Genomic DNA, 22,558 nt, shown 5'->3' on the forward strand with positions numbered 1-22,558 from the left:
TCTGAGTTTCCTGCTTTGATATAAGTCGCCCTTCAGAGCTGATTCGGAGCCCTTGTCGTTTGTGCAAGTGGCATCCCTTTCCACGAGGAATTCCAGGTCTGGCAGTTCCCTGAAGGGCTTATTTCTAAGCAGAGGCTTCCGTAGCCTTCTTACTCCTGTCCCATACTACAACCCTCCCCAACTAGGAAGAGAATAACACAGAGAAATTCTCAAAAGTAATGCTGAGTTCTGGGTACAAGTGGATGGAGTGCTATGAGTCAAACTTCATCTGAAAGATGTTAATCCTCTTGGCAATGTAATAATGTACTAATCATTTTCTTCTGAATTTTCTTGATTCCACTGTTGCCTTCACACATAAAAAGCTACCTGAATTTTTTGCACATGAAATAAAGGTATTTGTCATCCATCAAGGATTTCAGGAATAATAGAATGGAATGGATTGTGAAATAAACAGAACAATTGTTAATTTGCTCATTTAGATACTTATTAGTTTATATAAATTGCCATAGAAGTACTTTTAATGAGTTCACTGGAATCCAATCATCTGATATTTGATACTACTTATTTATTAAAAAGGATGAAATTAGTATCTATGGCTATTATTTCATATTCTGTTGGTGCCATTAAATCCTTGGGTAATTTTACACTTTAATCTTCAATCGGATTATCAGTAGTGCACAGTATAAAGTTGTTGTAAATTCCTAAATTAAATAATAACATGAAAAGCCATAAAAGTAGCAAAAAAGCCCCCCAATTTTTATTTGCATTTCAATAAAAAAGATTTCAAAATAAATCTTTAGTGGCAAAATCCAGTTGCTCCTTCAGAATAGGACAAATAGCTTGATCTCCACTGAAACAAGTTTCTCTGGAAAGTTGTTATAGAAAAGCAAAGTTTTACAGAAGTATACTCCAGGGTAGAAATAAGCCTTCTGCACCTTGTCAATGTGTATCTCTCATTTCCTCTCACAAGAAGAGCATCCTCTGTTTTAAGAAAGAACAAAAGTTGAAAGTCAAACCACAAACACACGTTACACTAGCTTTTCTGCAATATATTACTATGCAAATTGTGTACTTAGAAATAATTTTCCCTGTATTTGAGCAAATGACTCCTAGATTAATATGTCCCATTGTGCAGAATGAGCCGCCCCGAGTCTGCGGAGAGGGGCAGCATACAAATCTAATAAATAATAATAATAAATAATAATAATCTGATTCTCAAGTGCAAAAACTTAAAGCATTTTACACAAATGGGTGGAAATATGGTGATATTGCTGGCTAGTATTGCAGCCGAAAAAAAGAATGCAATTTATTAAAAAAGATATGGAGATTGGCTGATCTGGAGCTGAATATGAAGCTGGCTTATCTCATAACTCTTAAGTTAAACCTCAATGAGAATAACTGGCTGGCTTGAGAGAAGGGCAGGTGAAGAAGGGAGATGACCATAATGTGTGGGCTGTCTGGTCCAGTAGTAAAGGCTTCAGGCTACAAATCAGGAGACTGAGTTCTAGTCCCACCTTAGGCATGAAAGCCAACTAGAAGGCTGCGGGTGAGTTACTCTCAGTCCAACCCACCTCTTCTCATAGGGAAGGTAGGAAGGGAGATTTATGCTGTGTTATGCCACATTGAGTTACTCATGAAACAATAAAGGTTGGATTTCAAAATTCTAATATGTATCTTTATTTATTTATTTATTATTTAGATTTGTATGCCGCCCCTCTCTGCGAACTCGGGGCGGCTTGCAAGCAAGCCAGTTCCTATGTCATAATGTTGGTCTAGCATGCTGTGTGAACATAGGCACCAAGTTTCTAAACTGCGGCTCAACGCAATGTATAAACCGAGTCTTAAGAATTTGAGAAACTATCTGCATCCCATTAGCACACCTGATTTTCTTTCTAAGCAAAGAGCTGCTTGCAAAGTTCTCATGAAAAAATGAGGATCTGCCACTGAAAGTTCAGGTTTTTGGCAAATTTAACCCAATGCATTTAGGAATGGGAATATGAGGATATGAAACGGATGTAAAGCTTAAAGATTGAACTTTTACCTGGTTAGCATGTTTAAAACAATTGAAGCAATATAGCAAAAAAAAAATTTTTTTTCATTTTTCACGGTCATAGTAATTTCTGGAAATATAGTGTGCGGAAAATACCCATAGTATATTGCAAGATGGAAGAATTAGATCCAGCTTTTAGAAGAATAATTTCAGCTCTTACCTATTTACTAGATAATATTTACAAACAGAGAAGAATTCCCATGATTCGTGAAAAATATTCCAGGAAATCTTTCCTAAAGGAGAAAGAAAGAAATCATGGGTTAAACTGTGCAAAAATTACTTTCGAATGTTCAGCAAATAGCCCTACAATTTCTGTCTTTGAGATTGTGGTACAACATAACACAACTATGGAAGTAGTAATATGGGCATAATTTAAGCCAGAGATAGATACCTTTGAAATTTTGAGAGCATATGAACATAACATAAGAAGAGCCATAAGATAAGAAGAGCAAAAACCTCAGAAGAGAAGGATTTAGGGGTAGTGATTTCTGACAGTCTCAAAATGGCAGTAGGGAAAGCAAGTAGAATGGCTACATAGCTAGAGGTATAACAAGCAGGAAGAGGGAGATTGTGATCCCACTGTATAGAGCACTAGTAAGACCACATTTGGAATACTGTGTTCAGTTCTGGAGACCTCACCTACAAAAAGATATTGACAAAATTGAACGGGTCCAAAGACGGGCTATAATGATGGTGGAAGGTCTTAAGCATAAAACTTATCAGGAAAGACTTAATGAACTCAATCTGTATAGTCTGGAGGACAGAAGGGAAAGGGGGGACATGATCAAAACATTTAAATATGTTAAAGGGTTAAATAAGGTTCAGGAGGGAAGTGTTTTTAATATTAAAGTGAACAAAAGAACAGGGGGGCACAATCTGAGGTTAATTGGAAAGATCAGAAGCAACGTGAGAAAATATATTACTGAAGGAGTAGTAGATGCTTGGAACAAACTTCTAGCAGATGTGGTTGTTAAATCCACAGTAACTGAATTAAAACATGCCAGGGATAAACATATATCCATCCTAAGATAAAAAACAGGAAACGGTATAAGGGCAGACTAGATGGACCCTGAGGTCTTTTTCTGCCGTCAGTCTTCTATGCTTCTAAGACCATCGAGTCCAGCATTCTGTGTCACACGGTGGCCCACCAATTGTGCATGGGGATCTTGAGCAGAAAGAGAAGGCAAAACCCTCCCTTTACCTTGACCCCTTACAAATGGTACCCAAGTAAATCCTGCCTGCCTCAACCAACATAGAGGCAGCATTTGGACACCCGTTTCAATAACCACCGATACACTTGGCATTCGTGAATCTGTCTAAGCCTGCCTTGAAGCTATCCAGGCTGACAGCTGTCACAATCTCTTCTGGAAGTGAATTCCATAAACCAACGACCCTCTGGGTGAAGAAATACAATGCCCTTCTCTCCTCTCATTAAAAAATCAATGTATCACACATGAATTCTCATTCTTAGTCATATTGCAAAATTCTGCCCTTCTAAAAGCTAAGCATGAGACAAACTCTTGATAAGTATAGCTCTCGTTATATAGTGGGTAATAAATATGTGAAAGTTACCATTGTGTATTTGCCACGAGGCAACATAGTATTCTTCTAACATTCCATCAGGTTGTTCAGAAGGAATTAAGTTGTAATCAAATCTTGAACCGTCTGTCCACACAAAGGTTCCCTCCTGAGGAAATTTCACAAGAGTTTGTTAAAATAAGTGTACTGGAATAAAGGATTACCATGTTCTTCAAACAGCACAAACATGCAGGGGAGGGAACGTAGGCGGGTAGCGAAAATGGAGCTCCACCCCAGAGCATCCAATTTGCACTGAAAGATGTTGGAAGAAAATGCAGGGCGTCCTGCATAAGCCACGCCCACAGTGTGGTAGTAAATATTTTGGTAGCCCTTCACTGCAGACATGATTTATGTTTTGTGCAGGGCCAACTTTCTTTAATCTTGTACCCTTGAAATGTGCTGGACATCAGTTCCAGGGGTGGGTTCCTACCCTTACAGTCCAGGGTGGGTGCTCTGGTAGTGGCCTTTCGACACATTTGTGGCTCAATGGCTCCGGTGTTACCCATGCCAATCTATGCGTGCTGCCATATTGTTTTTGTAATTTTTTGTGATTTTTCAGCTCTCTGAGCATGCGCGGAAGTGAGATTGCCCCACTGAGCATGCTCGGAAGTGAAATCGTCCCTCTGAGCATGCGCGGAAGTGAAATCATCCCACTGAGCATGCGCGGAAGTGAAATCGTCCCACTGAGCATGCGCAGAAGTGAAATCGTCCCACTGAGCATGCACGGAAGTGAAATCGTCCCACTGAGCATGCACGGAAGTGAAATCATCCCACTGAGCATGCGCGGAAGTGAAATTGTCCCACTGAGCATGCGCGGAAGTGAAGTCGTCCCACTGAGCATGCGCAGAAGTGAAATCATCCCACTGAGCATGCGCGGAAGTGAGATTGCCCCACTGAGCATGCTCGGAAGTGAAATCGTCCCTCTGAGCATGCGCGGAAGTGAAATCATCCCACTGAGCATGCGCGGAAGTGAAATCATCCCACTGAGCATGCGCGGAAGTGAAATCGTCCCACTGAGCATGCGCGGAAGTGAAATCGTCCCACTGAGCATGCGCGGAAGTGAAATCATCCCACTGAGCATGCGCGGAAGTGAAATTGTCCCACTGAGCATGCGCGGAAGTGAAATCGTCCCATTGAGCATGCGCAGAAGTGAAACTGTCCCACTGAGCATGCGCGGAAGTGAAATTGTCCCACTGAGCATGCTCGGAAGTGAAATCATCCCACTGAGCATGCTCGGAAGTGAAATTGTCCCACTGAGCATGTGCGGAAGTGAAATCGTCCCACTGAGCATGCATGGAAGTGAAATCGCGCAAGGGGATGCATGAAACATTGCGATGCGCACTGGGTAGGAAAAGGTAAAGGGAACCCACCCCTGATTCAGTTCCCATAATCAGATTGGCCATTGGTTGAAGACAATGCATGGGAAAAGTCAGTTGGGAGAGGGATGTGCAAAGATAATCAGTTTTCCATATTAAGAGTTGTCTATCCTGAGGCAGGACTAAAGAGAGTGGGGGGATAAAGTTGGTGCCTTGTCCAGATCAGTTATTAAGCATTAGTACTGTCCTTATTTAAGATACAGAAATATTACCTTGAAGGCATCATGTGCACCAATCCAGTAGGACTGTTCTCGGATGTAGTCCACTGGTTTGTCCATCAAATGAAAAATGAAATCATTTTCTTCCACGCTATGGATGGAGGCCAAGTGGGAGTTCGGAGTTGATCTCTGACAGGATATCTAAAAAGAATTCACAGTGAAGCATATGCACTTTTCCTCTATGCCACAATATCAGTTATACGAGAACCTTATGCAAACGTCCTCATCAAATACTTCACTCCAGCTTTTCAAATCAATGTAATTACATATGTTTTTGAAGTACTTGAACTGAGCTTTTCAGAGGTTCGTGTACCACTAGAACACTCAAAAACTGTGTTACAAGGTCAAGATAACTGCTTGAAACCAGATGCAGAGATTCAATCAAACATTTGAAGATACTACAGAAGCCTGCCTTTTATTTTTACTTTTTTTCTTTAGTGAAAACCCCTTCTTCATTCATAAAGCGGGACAGGTTGAAAAAACATCTTTCAATAAAGCTACCATATCCAGACTGCAAAATCTGAAGGATAGAAAGAGCTACAAAAAATCTTAAACTCTTTGCTACTGAGTTCTGCAGGCAGGTCTAATTTTAATTATTGTTTTTGATACAAAAGCAAATTATTCAGTAGATCCATTTAGCAGATTATTTAGAATCCTAAATGCCATTGCCATGCTTTCATTGACTAGAACAGTGATGGTGAACCTTATTTTCCTTGGGAGCCGAAAGCGTGTGCATATATGCTATTGTGCATGTGTGAGTGCCCACACCCATAATTCAATGCGTGGGGATGGTGAAAATAGCCTCCATCGCCCCCCCCGTAGGCCCTCTGGAGATCTGAAACAGGCCATTTCCTAGCCTCTGGTGGGCCTGGTAGGCTCTTTTTTTTTGCCCTCCTCAGCCTCCATAGGCTTCTCTGGAGCCTGGGGATGACAAAAATGCCCTCCCCCATCCCCCCAGAGACTCTCTGGAAGCCAAAAATGCCTCCCAGGGCCTCCGGGTGAACCAAAAACCAGCTGGCCAGAACGCACATGCACGTTGGAACTGAGCTAGGGTAACAGCTTGCATGCCAGCAGATATGGCTCTGTGTGCCACCTGTTGCATCCGTGCCATAGGTTCGCCATCACTGTACTAGAACAAGCAGGAGCTGCTACCAAATGCAATAGGCAGACTTGTTGGCTTAATATATCTTGAAGCAAATATCATTTCCTATCATATCAAGGAAAAAAGAGGAGGTTGCTATAAGCTCACTAAATCTAAAGTGTTGTACAGGACAGAGGTCTCCAACCTTGGCAACTTCAAGACTTGTGGACTTCAACTCCCAGAGTTTCTCAGCTGCCTATAGGGTGCCACTATTTATTCCCAGAAGCAATATAGCTAGCATAAGACTAGACTCTAGGAAGAGGACAATGATCTCAAAGAAAACGCAACATGCAAATATATTGACTTGTACATATCTAGGTAAAGCTAACCACACTGTGGCACTATGGCACTTTGCATCTTTGAGAAGATGGGAACATAGATGGTAGATTACCTAATTTGCATTACTGTAGGAAAAGCATTTAACTATTGTTGGCAAGATACCTGAAGAGAGTTAGACGCATGTCTGTGGGTTTTGGCAGTTGTCATGGTCAAAATCTAGCTCACTTAAAGAAACTAAATCATTTGGAGGACACAAAACAATTTTATTAACATGCCTAAAAATAATATACCATAGTGCATACGTGCACTAAGACAAATTCCTTGTGTGTCCAATCATACTTGGCCAATAAAATTCTGTTCTATATACTGGAACCCCAGTAAAGCTTTGATACTTGGCTAAGCAGCTGGGAGCAAAGGTCAAATCAAAGCTTATAGACTTTTGGCCCACTATATTGCAAGGCATGTTGTACTCCAAAAGACAGTGTTGTTGTGAACTACCCAGAGTTGCTTAAAAAGGGAAGGCAGATAATTTTTTTAATCAAAGGCAAAACAAGGAAAAAAGGAAGTACTATGGAAATTACTGTGTGAAACTGGATTTTTAAAAAACCATCTGGGTGACATTATTATTATTGTATTTCTCCCTAAGTATTCCCTCAGCATACTAGCTCTGAGACAAGATAAATGACTACTAATTAATTAATTACGCGGAGCTACATAAACATTTTAATTAATTAATCAATCAATCAATCAATCAATCAATCAATTAATTAATTAATTAAAATGTTTATGTAGCCACTTACCTTCTAACCAACTTTGCATAACTCCCAATGAAAAGTTAAAACAGTGCATAAAATCATATTAAAACCAGTGGTGAGTTGCTGCTTGTTCAGACCGGTTCACCCGAAATAATGGCGGAAATTTCTCCCCGCTTGCCAAACTGGTAATGATGGCTGGCAGTTCACGCCCCCAAACCAGTTTGGCAAAGAACCCTCTGCGCATGTGCAAAGGCTCCTGTGCATGCGCAGAGGGTCATTTCCCCGACATGGCACAAAACACGCACTTCCCTCACAATGCAAACCAGTAGGGAAGGTAAGTGGAACGCACACCTGATTATAGCTATACAACTAAATGTATTAAAACATTAAATTTGGTTTTCTGGGCCACAAGAAACTCCTGACTGAGTCGTCCCCTTATTGTCACTCAGGTTGATTTCAGCTGGCTGTGAATGTCCTCTTACAATTATTTACAATAAGCAATTCATATGTAGGAGTGTGTGTGCAGCGGTGGGGGTGGGAATCTCCCATAGATGTTCTTGCCCCCAGTATCAGCTTTGCCCCCACATCCCCATCACTTACCTCAGCTTCAGTCCAGGTATTTGGCTGCTTCACAGCCTTGTAGCAGGCAGACTTATACTGCACCCAGCCACTTGCACACGAACCCTGGGCACAAAGACAGGTCTGGGCAGAGACATCTGATCCAAAGAGAAGTAAAAACAAGGATTTGGTCACTACATACTTCAGCTCCTTCTATTTATCCCCACTTATATAATCCAAGTGGAATCAATCTACCAGTAATATGGGGAAGAGGAGGAATGTGAAGTGTCTGTTACAGAAATTGTGTATTTCTATGCTCTTTTATTCTGTTATGTCCTACTCAGTGTTACTCCCAGGGAGCCTTATGACATCATTTAAACAACCCAGTTTATTCTTTCTTAGAAATCCTCCATGGAATTAATCAGTGATGGCGAACCTATGGCATATGTGCCACTGGTGGCACGTGGAGCCATATCTGTTGGCACGTGAGCTATTGCCCTAGTTTAGCTCCAACATGCACTTGTGTGCCAGCCAGCTGATTTTTGGTTCACACAAAGCCCCCAGGAGGTTGAGGGAGGGCATTTTACCCTCTCCCGGCTCTATGGAAGCCAGTGGAGCCTGGGGAGGGTGAAACACCAGCCTACTGGGCCCACCAGAAGTTGGGAGACAGGCTTTTCCGGCCTCCAGAGAACCTCCAGAGGGCAGGCGAAGCTTCTTTTTGCCCTCCCCAGGCATTGAATTATGGGTGTGGGCACTCGTACATGTGAAATAGCACGCTCTTTTGGTACCCAAGGAAAAAAAGGTTCACCATCACTGGAATAAATTATATCCAACCAACCAAGAATTGCTGTTTAATCCTGCAGCCTTTATCTATAAAAGAGTCAGAGTAACCCCATCCAGTTCTCGATGTACAGCAGATCATTTAGTGGCTGTTCAAAGTTACAACGGTACAGAAAAAAGTGACTTATGACCATTTTTCACACACAAATGTGTAGCATCCCCATAATCATGTGATCAAAACTCAAATGCTTGGCAACTGGTTCACACTTACGACCCAAGGTCATGCCATCAATACCTGTACACATGTATACCCTATAGACTTTGGGGTTTTGTAATAATTAAAAGGAGGCATTGATACAGTCCAGGAGATACTACAAACTCTTAAAGACTGCAACCCCAGGCATTCTTCCTCCGAAGTCACACCAGTGCCTGAACCTTGTGGTCCATACCTGTGGATAGGAATGCATAAAAATAAACTGCAACATAGATATCAGCTCCCTTTCTACTTCCTATTTTTATCCTTTGTTGCTTCTATTTTTCCCTTGCAGTCTGCCAAATGCTACTACTGCTGGTATCGCTACTATTATTACTAATATGGCTACCTGTCAGTTAACAGAAGTTCCCATATTCTCACTTTTCTCTTTTCTCCTTTGAAGTAGGTATGAACTCACCATGCATGGAAGTGATGCCCAGAAAGGTGCAGATAAATAACCAGGACCACATTCTCATTGAGCAGAATCAGCCCAAGCGGTCAGTCAGCAGATGAACAGGAGAGTGGCTGAAGAGCTGAAGTTTCCCCTTATATTTATGGGAGAGGAACAGTATGTAAATAATAACATTTCACAACTAATTTGCAAAAATTGCGAAACATGGGCAAGTGTACCCATGTTGCTTACAAGTGTATCTTACTTGAAAATCTTCTTCCTTGTCTGGAAAAGTTATCTGAGCACACAATACTTCCCATCAAGTCAAAAATTCAAAACATTCCTCTCTAAAGTTGAAGACCAACAAAAAAAAGAGAAAAAAATTAAAAATTAACTTCTGATATTCTTCACAGCAGTTGTCAGTAGAATTATAATTTGGTTTCTCTCTCTAGAGTTGCATCATAATGCTCTTCTTTCTATAATCCACCCTAGCTAATCATCAAAGACATATTATCAGAAGTTCCTTTCTTTATTTTTACCCACAAAATCCATAGGAGGTTTTCATTCACCAATAAATAGCAATAGTACTTAGACATGCTGTATTTTTCAGAGTATAAGATGCACCTTTTCCCTCCCTTAAAGAGGCTGACATTTTGGGTGCATTTTATACTCCAAATGTAGCTTTTTCAAAGTTTTCCCCCCCAGCCCTAACTAGGCGCTAATGATCTTCCTGCTTCCTATCCCTCCGAAGAAGGGGTTTTTTTTCCAGCCCTAAGTCTTTGCCGGATGTTTTCGATCCTACTCCCTCTGAAAAAGGCTTTTTTAGCCCTAACACGGTGCTAATGATCTTCCTGGGTTGCAGCATTCTTTTTTATTCCTACTTCCTTTCCTGCCCTAAGTCTTTGCAGGCTTGTTTTCATTCCTTCTCCCTCTGAAAAAGGCTTTTTCAGCCCTACCCAGGGGATAAAATAATGTCCTGAAGCTGAACAGACTAAGGACACTAGCCAGATGAATACCTGGTAGGTAGATTTCCCCCCCTATTTTCCTCCTCCAAAACTTATATTCTGAAAAACACAGTATATACCTCTTCATAGGGCTTTACAGCACTCTCTAAGCAGTTTACAGAGTCAGCATATTGCCCCCAACAATCTGGATCCTCATTTTACCCACCTTGGTAGGATGAAAGGCTGAGTCAACCTTGAGTCTGATGAGATTTGATCTGCCAATCTATCAACAGAAGTAGCCTGCAGTATGGCACTCTAACCACTGCGCCACCACAGCTCGGTAAAGATAAAAGGTAATGGTATCAACAAAGTTAATCTATACATCACAACAAGATCTGTCATTTCACCATTTCTCTATAGTGGCTTGTGTTGAATATTTTTATTTCTCTGCATATAATGCTGTAGTAATCACATCCTGAAAAAATCTTCCATGACTTTTTTCTCACTGTTCATCGATTAGTCCTAAAAGGAAAGGTTTTGGTTTCAATTAAATATGTATTCATATTTCAGTCCATTGTTTTTAGCTTTTTGACATGTCTGCTAAGCATAATAAAATGTCCCTTCATGTTGTTCACATTTACAACTTACATTTGAAGTGCTTTGATACTTTCTAGAGAATTTCTCATAGGCCATACCATATGAGCAATTGGCATCATATACTAACATCATCACATCATTTTATCAAAACTCTTTTTCAGATCTTAATACAATATAAATCTCAACTCTTTTCAACCACTTTTTCCCATTGGTTCATCTATACTATTGTGGTTGGCTCTGGCCCAGCTCCTGCCCCGGGGAATGGGGAGGTGGATGCAGGAGAAAATTCAACATGTCACAGGCCTGTGTTATAGCCGACAGTATCAGTTCAAAGTTTAGTTTCCTCGGACGATGAAGAAGGTGGGAGTGACTCGGCAGAGGAGGGCTTGGCACACAGCCCAGGCAGTCAATCTCCCTTATCTTCCGTTGGTGAGAGTTGATGACTGCCATCAAATCCTATTGACTTAAAATTTATATTATATTAAGCACCATTTTAACTTCATGTTGCCATTTTTTTAGCTGTCCAATGTGGTGGTGTTTCTCCAGACCTAGTGGCTTTACCTTTGTGAGTTGTTCACCACCTAGCTCCTGCAACACCTCAGGCCTTACTTGGTGCTGTGATGTTTCTCAATTTAATACAAAATCAAGTATACGGGCATAGCATAAAATTCCATCAACTACTTCCTTCGCGTTTTTCAGTGTTCCTGGTTTGCTGAGTAGACATGAAACAAAGTTGGGTTTCCCCTTTCCCCCCCCTTCTGAATCATCAAAAATTCTTTTCTCTATCGCACAATACTAGGATGAAGGGGCACTCCCTAAAGCTCATAGGTAAGAAAGGACAAATAAAGGGAAATATTTCTTCACCCAGAGGGTCATTGGTTTATGGAATTCACTTCCAGAAGAGGTTGTGACAGCTGTCAGCCTGGATAGCTTCAAGGCAGGATTAGACAGATTCCTGGATGCCAAGTGTATCTGTGATTATTGAAACAGATGTCCAGGTGCTGCCTCTATGTTGGTTAAGGTTGGCAGGGTTCCTTTGGGTACTATTTGTCAAGGGAAAGGGAAAGGGAGGGTTTTGCCTTCTCTTTCTGCTCAAGATCCCCATGGACAATTGGTGTGTGACACAGAATGTTGGACTCGATGGGCTTTGGCAGGGGAATCCCAGCATCGCAAAAATGAGCGCTTCGCTGTCAACGGAAGTCCAGAGGTGGGGTTTCCCAGTGAAGGGAGCATCATTGAAATCGCAGCATCGCAAAAACACAGAAGTCTGGAGGTGGGGTTTCCCATGGAGGGGAGCCTTAGGGGAATCCCAGCAGCGCAAAAATTGGTGCTTCGCTGTCAACGGAAGTCAGGAGGTGGGGCATCCCAGTGGCGGCAGTGGGTTTGTAAGGTGAAAATAATTTGTAAGAAGAGGCAAAAAAATCTTAAACCCCGGGTTTGTATCTCGAAAAGTTTGTATGTTGAGGCGTTTGTAAGATGAGGTATCACTGTATATCAATCTATCACATTATTAAATTACATTGATCTCAAATTTATAATTTTATAAGATTACTTTTTTATTATTATTTCTAGCCAATTATAGAATTTTTCCCACACAATAATTTTTTTTCTCTTGACGATTCTGTAATTCTAAAGTAAGTCTTGTCATTTTGGCGCAATGCATCATTTTATTAATTATATTCTCTGTTGGGGGATTTCCATCCTTCTAGGTCTGTGCAAAAGTTAATCCAGCAGCAGTTAAAATGTGTATAATAAAATATTGGTTTACCTTAGTATGTTGCCCTCTAACAATCCCTAGTAAATATGTCCCTAGTCTTAATTCTATTTCACAGTTTGTCATTTCTTTTATCCAGGTCCTAATCGTATTCCAATATCTTCTTGCCACTGAGCAAGACCAACATAAATTATAACATGTATGATAAGTATCTTTTTGAATAATGCTGCGGCAGCATTCAATATCTTTCTTCACTTATTCTTGGTGGTTACTGTGGTAGGAAGTATACCATATAGACCCTGGTGTCACTTCATTCCAACAGTAGCTTTCTCAATGAGTTCTGCCTCCCAAATGCTGATTTATTTGTTTTATTTGCATGTTATTGGTACATTTGTGGACACACATACAACTCCACAATACACCAACATCTTCATGAGATCTAAAAGAAGGCTGAAAACATTTCTCTTGCCTGCCTTAGCAATTCTTTTTTTTATTTTTTATTTTTAAATTTTCTCTACATTCAACATACAACTATATCCAACTTTCTTCAATGCACTTCCCTACTTCTATCTTAGGCGACCATTCCGCTTCTACTACCTACTTTCTTACTACTTCTCCCTCCTTCTACTACTAACCTTCCCTTCTCCTTCCTCCTTCTTTCTACTCTCTCTCTACTATCTTCCCTTTCTCTCCTTCCTTACTACTTTCCATCCACCCTCTAAATCCTTCCCTAAGTGGATATTTCTATTATCATACATAACAGATTAAAATGTTGCTCTGGCTCTTACCCCTCATACTCGTTCTTCTTTTTTCAAAATCTATTATTATTATTATTATTATTATTATTATTATTATTATTATTATTATTTATTAGATTTGTATGCTGCTCCTCTCCGAAGACTTGTAGCGGCTAATAACAATAAAACACAGTACAAATCCAGTTATAAAAAACAGTTTAAAAACCCTTAATATAAAACAGTCAGACATCCCAAACATACAATGCATTAAACGGAATGGCCCAGGGGAATCAGTTCCCCCATGCCTGATGGCAGAGCTGAGTTTTAAGGAGTTTGCGAAAGGCAAGGAGGGTGGGGGCAATCCTAATCTCCGGGGGGAGTTGGTTCCAGAGGGTCAGGGCCACCACAGAGAAGGCTCTTTCCCTGGGTCCCACCAGCTGACATTGTTTAGTCGACGGGACCCGGAGAAGGCCAATTCTGTGGGACCTAACTGGTCACTGGGAATTGTGCGGCAGAAGGCGGACTCGGAGATACAATGGACAACCTCTTTACAACTTGAGCCGCCCCGAGTCTTCGGAGAGGGGCGGCATACAAATCTAAATAATAAATAAATAAATAAATAAACCCAACTATCAGCAATACGCAACAAGCACAGCAGAATAATAATGGGGGACTTTAACTACCCAGACATTAACTGGAAAATAAATTCAGCAACAAGTGGAAAGTCTGACAGTTTTCTCACCAGCCTCGCCGATAACTTTCTAACTCAAAAAGTGGAAACAGGAACCAGAGGGACTGCAATACTAGACCTAATTTTAACAAACAGGGAAGAAATGATAGAGGGAATAGAAGGAGAAGGGACGCTAGGTGAGAGTGACCATATCATCCTAAAATTCAACATTTTGCAATCACTAACTACAACACCCAACTCAATTACAGTCCCAGACTTCAGAAAAGCGGACTTTAACAAGCTCTGAGCAAACCTGAGAATAAAGAATAAACCCTGGAAGGAACCCTGGAAGGAACTTCTAAAGAGTAAATCCACACAGGATGCCTGGGAAGCCCTAAAGAACACTATCACTGAGGCCCAAAACAATTCAATCCCCACGAAAAAGAAAAGCAGAAAAACTCAAATGAAACCAGCATGGCTAAACAAGGACCTCGCAGACAACGTAAAAGAAAAAAAAGCCAAATACAATAAATGGAAAGAAGGACTCATAACCAAGATAGAATATCAGCAAACAGCCAGAACCTGCAAGCAAAACATAAGAACAGCAAAAGCTCAACACGAACAGCACCTCGCAATGAAAATTAACGACAATAAAAAAAGCTTCTTCCACCACATAAACAACAAGAAAAAAATTAAGGAAACAGTCACCATACTAAAAAACAAAAATGGTAACGAAATCACCGACAACAGAGACAAAGCACAGCTGCTCAATGCCTACTTTACATCAGTCTTCACACGTAAAGGAACCACCAACCAACCAACCTACAACCTAACTGCAACTAACAGTCCCGGAACCGAACTCAATGCAGACAAAGCAACCATTAGGGACTACCTGCGGGAGCTCAACGAGTTCAAATCACCGGGACCTGACGGACTCCACCCCAGAGTCCTAAAAGAACTGGCAGACACCATAGTGGAACCTCTTCTCCTCATCTACCAAAAATCTTGGGCCACAGGAGACCTACCAGATGACTGGAAACGAGCAGACGTAGTTCGCATCCACAAAAAAGGTAAAAAGACGGATCCAAGCAACTACAGACCTATCAGCCTGACTTCAATACCTGGAAAAATACTGGAGAAAATAATAAAAGAACAGCTTTGCCACTACCTGGAAACAAACAAGATAATATCTAACAGCCAACACGGGTTTGTCAGAAACAAATCATGCCAAACCAATCTCATATCCTTTTTTCAACACCATAACCAAATCAGTAGACCAGCGCAACCTGGTGGACCTCATTTACTTAGACTTCAGCAAAGCTTTTGACAAAGTCGACCACTATCTCCTAATCAACAAATTAAAAAAAAGCGGAGTAGACTACAACACTTGCAGATGGATTAATAGTTGGCTGACCAACCGCACCCAATGAGTTGTCCTCAACGGTTCCAAATCCACATGGAAGAACGTAGGCAGTGGGGTACCACAGGGTTCTGTCCTGGACCCTGTGCTCTTCAACATTTTCATCAACGACTTGGATGAGGGAATAGAAGGGCAACTGATCAAATTCGCAGATGACACCAAGCTGGCAGGGGTAGCCAATACCCTAGAAGACAGGCTAAAATTACAGAAAGACCTAGACAGACTAACACAGTGGGCCCATACCAACAAAATGATGTTTAACATTGACAAGAGCAAAGTCCTTCACCTAGGCAGAAAAAACCCTGGACACACATACAACCTGGGAGAAACCCCTCTTAGCAGTAGCGACTGCGAAAGAGACCTCAGAGTCTTGGTGAATAATCAACTAAACATGAGCCAACAATGTGCAGCAGCAGCTAAAAAAGCCAACACAATCCTAAGCTGCATTAATAGGGGAATACACTCCAAGACCAGGGAAGTCTTAATACCACTCTACTACGCCCTGGTCCGACCACACCTGGAGTACTGTATTCAGTTCTGGTGGTCACGCTGGAAATTGCCAGCCACAGAGACATTCAGTAACTAAAGAGTTAATGTGTGCCTTCCCTCTTGATCACACCCATATTCACATCATATCCTATACAGTGGTACCTCAAGATACGAACCCCTCGTCTTACGAACAACCCGAGATACGAACCCGGGGTTCAGAAAAATTTTGCCTCTTCTTACGAACTTTTTTCATGTTACGAACGGCAAACCCGAACTTCCGGGTTTGGCATTCCGGAGGCTGCTGGGAAGCCCCGCAGCCTGGCTGTCACCTTTTAAAACAGCCAAGGGGCTTCCCAGTTGCCTCCCGGAGCCAAACCCGGAAGTTCGGGTTTGGCGTTCGGCTTGGAGAGGCTGCTGGGAAGCCACCCGGCTGTTTTAAAATGTGACAGCCGGGCTGCGGGGCTTCTCGGCGGCAGCGGCAGGTACGTAAGACGGAAAACGTTCAGGAGGCCGCTTTGGGTTTTTGGCTGGGAGGGAGGGCAGGAGGTCCGACGCTGGGGGAGGGAGTCAGGAAGGTCCTCCTGCTCCCCCCCTCAGCGAAAAACACAAAGACGGTCTGCCATCGCATGACAGGCAGGGCGGAGCAGCGTGGAACAAAGGGAGTCTGAAACAGCCAGCAGCTTCAGTTTCCCATTGCTCCGCGGGCGGCGGCAGACCGCCTTTGTATTTTTGGCTGGGGGGGAAAGCAGGAGGCGCAGGATCAGGCCGGCAGCGGGCACGGGAGAGGCAGCAGGTCTGCATCCTGGGCGGGTGGGCTGGCTGCGGGCGAGGAGGCGCGACCGAGTGGGCCGGCTCAGGCTCTGGCTAGGACGGGGCGGGCAGCGAGGGTGCGTCTGACTCGGGGCTTGCGGCGCCTGACGCAGCGGGGAACAACAGCGTGGGAGGCAGGAGAGGACCAGGCAACCGGAGCAGCATTGCAGCTGCTCCCGACTTGGCTTCCCTGGCCACCTTGGCTTCCCTGGCCGCCTTGGCTTCCCTGGCCGCCTGGCGCTGCGATCTTCCAATCTTCCCTTGGCGATCTTCTGATCTTCCCTGGCTTCCCTGGCCGCCTGGTGCTGCGATCAGAAGATCGCAGCGCCAGGTGGCCAGGGAAGTGGCCAGGGAAGTGGCCAGGGAAGCGGCCAGGGAAGCCAAGGGAACATCGGAAGATCGCAGCGCCAGGCGGCCAGGGAAGCCAAGGGAAGATCGCCAAGGAAAATGCCCAGCCCCCCCCCCGCTCTGCCCAATCGCAAAGCCAAAGGAGGCACGGGAGGCGGTGAATGTCATGTCCTCTGGCCAGTCACGGGGACTGGGCTGGGCGTTTTCCTGGAAGGAATGCCATCCACCACCGAGCTTTTCGTAATCTGTTTAAATTTCCTTCACTCCCCCAACATTCCCCGCCTTGCCTCGCTTGACTGGCCAGAGGACATGACATTCACCGCCTCCCGTGCCTCCTTTGGCTTTGCGATTGGACGCGCCTCCCGCCGCTCTGCCCAATCGCAAAGCCAAAGGAGGCACGGGAGGCGGTGAATGTCATGTCCTCTGGCCAGTCAAGCGAGGCAAGGCGGGGAATGTTGGGGGAGTGAAGGAAATTTAAACAGATTACGAAAAGCTCGGTGGTGGATGGCATTCCTTCCAGGAAAACGCCCAGCCCAGCCCCCGTGACTGGCCAGAGGACATGACATTCACCGCCTCCCGTGCCTCCTTTGGCTTTGCGATTGGGCAGAGCGGGGGGGGGCTGGGCATTTTCCTTGGCGATCTTCCCTTGGCTTCCCTGGCCGCCTGGCGCTGCGATCTTCCGATGTTCCCTTGGCTTCCCTGGCCGCTTCCCTGGCCACTTCCCTGGCCACTTCCCTGGCCGCCTGGCGCTGCGATCTTCTGATCGCAGCACCAGGCGGCCAGGGAAGCCAGGGAAGATCAGAAGATCGCCAAGGGAAGATTGGAAGATCGCAGCGCCAGGCGGCCAGGGAAGCCAAGGCGGCCAGGGAAGCCAAGGTGGCCAGGGAAGCCAAGTCGGGAGCAGCTGCAATGCTGCTCCGGTTGCCTGGTCCTCTCCTGCCTCCCACGCTGTTGTTCCCCGCTGCGTCAGGCGCCGCAAGCCCCGAGTCAGACGCAAGCCCCTCCTTTGGCTTTGCGATTGGGCAGAGCGGCGGGAGGCGCGTCCATAGGCTTGGTCGGGTCGCCGCAGCACCCTCCCTTCGCCAACCCTTTGGCGGTCACCGGTGGGCTTAGGGTGCCTCGGCACCGACTTCGCTGCCCCTTCCCGAGCCCAGCCCCGTGACATTCGCTTTCCTCCCGCCCGCAGCCGAGACTGATCGTGGGCTCCTTCGCAACCTCGGAGAGCTTCCAGGGCATGAAAGCTCACGAAAACCAGGAAGCTCTCCGAGGTTGCGAAGGAGCCCACGATCAGTCAACTGCGGGCGGGAGGAAAGCGAATGCCATCGGGCTGGGCTCGGCTCCCCCCCTTACCAGCCCCGCCGCGGAAGGCTCCATTCTGTTCCCTGAATGGAGACCGCCGGCCGCTCAATCGGGCCGGCAGGGAACAGAATGGAGCCTTCCGCGGCAGGGCTGGTAAGGGGGGGAGCCGAGCCCAGCCCCGTGACATTCGCTTTCCTCCCGCCCGCAGCCGAGACTGATCGTGGGCTCCTTCGCAACCTCGGAGAGCTTCCTGGTTTTCGTGAGCTTTCATGCCCTGGAAGATTCAACATGGAGATAAGGAGGAACTTCCCAACGGTCAGAACGATCAACCAATGGAACAACCTACCAGCGGACGTTGTGAACTCCAACACTCTGGACATTTTTAAGAGAAGATTGAACTGCCACGGTCACTGTTTCCTGTAAGCTGCGCACGTGCGCGTGCGCGCGCTCCAAAATACCCCCGCGCGCACCTTTTTCCTTGGGCGTGCAGTCCCCATCCCCCTGCCAGCCCGCGGGGGGGCGGGGGGGGGGGCGGGCGGGGAGGCACGGGCAGTAGAAGGGAGCCGTGGCCACACCTGCCTCTCCATGGTGCCTCCGGCCCCCTCGCACTCCTGGCCTCTCGGCCCTGCCCCCCACCCTCCCGGCCTCTCTTTCTCCTCCGCTGCAAGAGAGGGGGGAGGGGCAGGCGTTCTCCGGAGGCTGGCGGGCGCGCGGGCCGGCACGCGCTCTTCCCATCTCCCTGCCTGCGCGCCCGCCCGGAACATTCAAAGTAAGAGCGAAGGGTTTTCTTATTTTGAATGTTCCGGGCAGGTGGGCTGGCAGGGAGATTTGGGGAGCGCGCGCCGGCTGCCCCCCGAACACCTGGCCGCCCGCCCGCCGCTCGCTGCCCGCTCCGCCTCTCTCCTCCGCTGCAACACGGCGCCCGGCCACGCTCCTCCCGGGAGCCCAGCAGAGCCGCACGGAGGCGAAGACATGGCACCCGGCCGACTTTTGGAGCCGTTTTGTTTTCGGCCGGGCAGAGGCGGCGCGCGGAGGCGACACGGTGCCCGGCCACGCTCCGCCTCCCGGGAGCCCAGCTGAAAACAAAACAGCTCCAAAAGTCGGCCGGGCTCCCGAGAGGCGGAGCTTGGCCGGGCGCCATGTCTTCGCCTCCACGCGCCGCCTCCACCCGTCCGAAAACAAAACGGCTCCAAAAGTCGGCCAGGCTCCCGGGAGGCGGTGCGCGGCTGCTTCCTCTTCGCTGCAGAGCCGCCAGTCAGAGGCGAAGACAACGGCGCCCTCCACTCTCTCTCCATCTCTCTCTCTCTTTTTCTCTCTGTTGCCGGCGTGGTGAATGAGAGAGAAAGAGAGAGAGAGAGAAAGGAGGGGAGAGAGAATGAGAAAGAAAGCGAGAAAGCAAGCAAGAGAGAAAGACAGGGAAAGAAAGCAAGAGAGAAAGAGAGGGGGGAAGGAGGGGGAGGGAAAGACATAGAGGGAGGGAAGGAGGGAGAGAGAAAGAACAAAAAAGAGAGGAAGGAAGAGAGAAAGGAAGAGGGATGGAGAGAGAGGGAATGAAAGATGAAGGAAGGGAGAGAGAAAGGGGGAGGGAGAGATAGAAAGGAGGGAGAAGGGGTAGTTAGGGAGAGGGAAAAGGAAGGGCTTGGAGAAAGGGGGAAAGAAAGATAGAAAGGAAAGAGGGAGGGAGAGATAGAAAGGAAAGAGGGAGGGAAAGATAGAAAGAAAAGAGGGCGGGAGAGATAGAAAGGAAAGTGGGAGGGAGGAAAGAGGGAGGAAGACATAGAAAGGATAGAATTATGGATGCAAGAACTTGCTCATGTGTGATAGCTCACGCCCACACTTACTTACTTACTTACTTACTTACTTACTTACTTACTTACTTACTTACTTACTTTATTTATTTATACTTATATGCCGCCCAGTGCCAAAGGGACTGCCGCTCAGACACTATACTTTTCCGCTCACCCGAAAAAAAATTAGAGGGAACACTGGCCACGGTTCAAGATAGCAATACGGTCTGAAAGTCAGAAGCAAAATATGGAGTGACCATAGGGACCCTTCTGGAACCTCAGGCCAATTACTAACCTCACTGACACAGAAAAAATACTCCCATTTATACCAAAATATTAAAAAAACAAAGTGGAAAGATTACTTCCAAAGCAATCTGTGTTGGGGTTATTAATCATTACATTATTATAACTGAAATTCATTACATGTTTGTCATTCACAAGGAAAAAAAGCTTCTGGTGAAACTCAAAACATGTACTTGAAATCTGGGTGTTCTTCAGAAATCTGCCACAAAGCCCAGCAAGTTCTTCTTTCCCTTCTTTGTCTCTGAAATGTATAACTTCCTACATCTTTACTGGAATGCAAAAAGGAAACAGAAACACCAAAGCAGTTACTTTGAGCTATGAACTGCAGTTACATCTGAAATGAAGCAGTCGTCAGCAAAATAAAATCATTAATAAATAAATAAATAAAAATCCCAAAGTAAAGTTAAGAATGAGACTATAAAATTATCTTTTTATTTATTTTATCCTAAATCAATGTTTTGCATTGATCAGAAACCAAAATCATACCACCATTCTAGTAACTTTAAAGCTGAAGCCACCGCGTTCCCTCTTACCAATGCTTTGGACGGGGCCGATCCCGGGGTGCAAACAGTGTCAGCGGCTCCCTACCAGAATTATCATGATGATCATCAGCAAGTGGCCTTGACTTCAACTATCTCGACATCCCTATGGCAACTTGTCGTTAACCTGCACACAACAGGCTTGGCTGTCAGAATGGGTACAAGTACGCGGTAAAAAAGGATCAGGTTTAGGGGGCCCAGAAGCTTATTGGTCGAGGTGAAATGATAGGATGTGTGTAGGGTAGGGTAGAGTAGAATTGAATTGAATTGAATCGAATTCTTTATTGGACACACAAGGAATTTGTCTTTGGTGCATATGCTCTCACTGTACATAAAAGAAAAATACACATTTGTCAAAAATCATGAGGTACAACACTTAATGATTGTCATAGGGTTCAAATAGGCAATGAGGAAACAATATTAATAAAAATCTTAAGGATAAAAGCAACAGGTTACAGTCATACAGTCATAAGTAGGAGATATTGGTGACAGGAATGATGGGAAAAAACTAGTAATAATAGTGCAGACTTAGTAAACAGTTTAACATAGAATTATTTGTTTAGTAAAGTGATGGCGTTCAGGAAAAAAATGTTCTTGTGTCTAGTTTGTTGTATCCTGAAATGGCTACCTTGTAATTCCTGTAAATAGTTTGTTCCTCTTTCCAGCGCTGTCTGAGCCGAAGCAGGAAGTGTCTCCTGATTGGCTCAGACGCGGCCGGCTCTAGCTTTGGCGGGAACCGCAAATGTATAAAAGGAGCGGTTTCTCCAGGCAGAATCAGTCGGTACTCGCTGAATTGTCACTTGCCTTTGCTGAGCTGTCACTTGTTCTCTGAGCTGAATAAAAGTACCGATTGCTTGAACTCTGCCTCTGGGTCTACTTCACTGGCGACGAACGGACGGAAGAAACATCGCGTGCAACATGAACAAAGTCCAGATCGGCCAGGCTCCGGAACTCTTCGATCCCGAGAAAACGACCTGGGACGAATACATGGCCACCTTCGAGATCTTCCTCGAGGCGGCGGGAATACAGGACGCCGAAGCCGATCGCAGACGGGCTATTTTCCTTAATTACTGCGGCCCAGAAATCCGTGGACTGGCCCAAACTCTCACCGAACCGCAGCAAGCAAGAACCGTAGCGTGGGACGTCCTACAGGAAAAGCTAGCGAGCCACTTCAAACCGACCAAACCGGCCATGGTTTTTCGGCATCAATTTTCCATGATGGCTCAGAAGGAAACCGAGTCAATCAACCAGTTTACAACGCGGCTTCGAACGGTACTTGCTCAATGCAAGTTTAAAGACCCGGAAGCTCGCCTCACCGACGCCTTGGTTTTCGGCATGAAAAGCACCACAGTGAGAAATAAACTCCTCACCGAAGAAGAGCCGACTCTACAAACCGTGATTAAACTAGCGCAAACCGCAGAAGCAGCCGACGCAGCGGCTAGAGAATTGAAAGAGCACGGAAGGCGAGAACTCATTGCCAAAATTGACTCCACGTCTCCCAGCGCCGTGGAATCAGACGACC

At 45.2% G+C, this 22,558-nt stretch overlaps 1 protein-coding gene across 2 annotated transcripts in view; it reads right to left on the minus strand.

Moving 5' to 3' along the window:
* Positions 1 to 550: 550 nt before the first annotated feature.
* Positions 551 to 22,558, minus strand: part of LOC139153319 (lectin-like) — a 45,733-nt gene continuing 23,725 nt past the window's right edge. The window contains exons 1-6 of one of the 2 annotated variants that reach the window (XM_070727091.1): positions 9,407 to 9,615; positions 7,998 to 8,113; positions 5,217 to 5,363; positions 3,623 to 3,737; positions 2,211 to 2,283; positions 551 to 981 (exon numbers count right to left, since the gene is read on the minus strand). In XM_070727091.1, coding sequence (XP_070583192.1) covers positions 954 to 981; positions 2,211 to 2,283; positions 3,623 to 3,737; positions 5,217 to 5,363; positions 7,998 to 8,113; positions 9,407 to 9,464 — 537 coding nt within the window. In that variant the 5' untranslated portion in view covers positions 9,465 to 9,615 and the 3' untranslated portion in view covers positions 551 to 953. Of the gene's footprint in view, positions 982 to 2,210; positions 2,284 to 3,622; positions 3,738 to 5,216; positions 5,364 to 7,997; positions 8,114 to 9,406; positions 9,616 to 22,558 lie in introns of those variants that run through there. The other variant, XM_070727079.1, reaches the window with a different exon arrangement.

Source organism: Erythrolamprus reginae, chromosome 1, assembly GCF_031021105.1.
Source record: "Erythrolamprus reginae isolate rEryReg1 chromosome 1, rEryReg1.hap1, whole genome shotgun sequence".
NCBI classification, from domain to species: domain Eukaryota; kingdom Metazoa; phylum Chordata; class Lepidosauria; order Squamata; family Dipsadidae; genus Erythrolamprus; species Erythrolamprus reginae.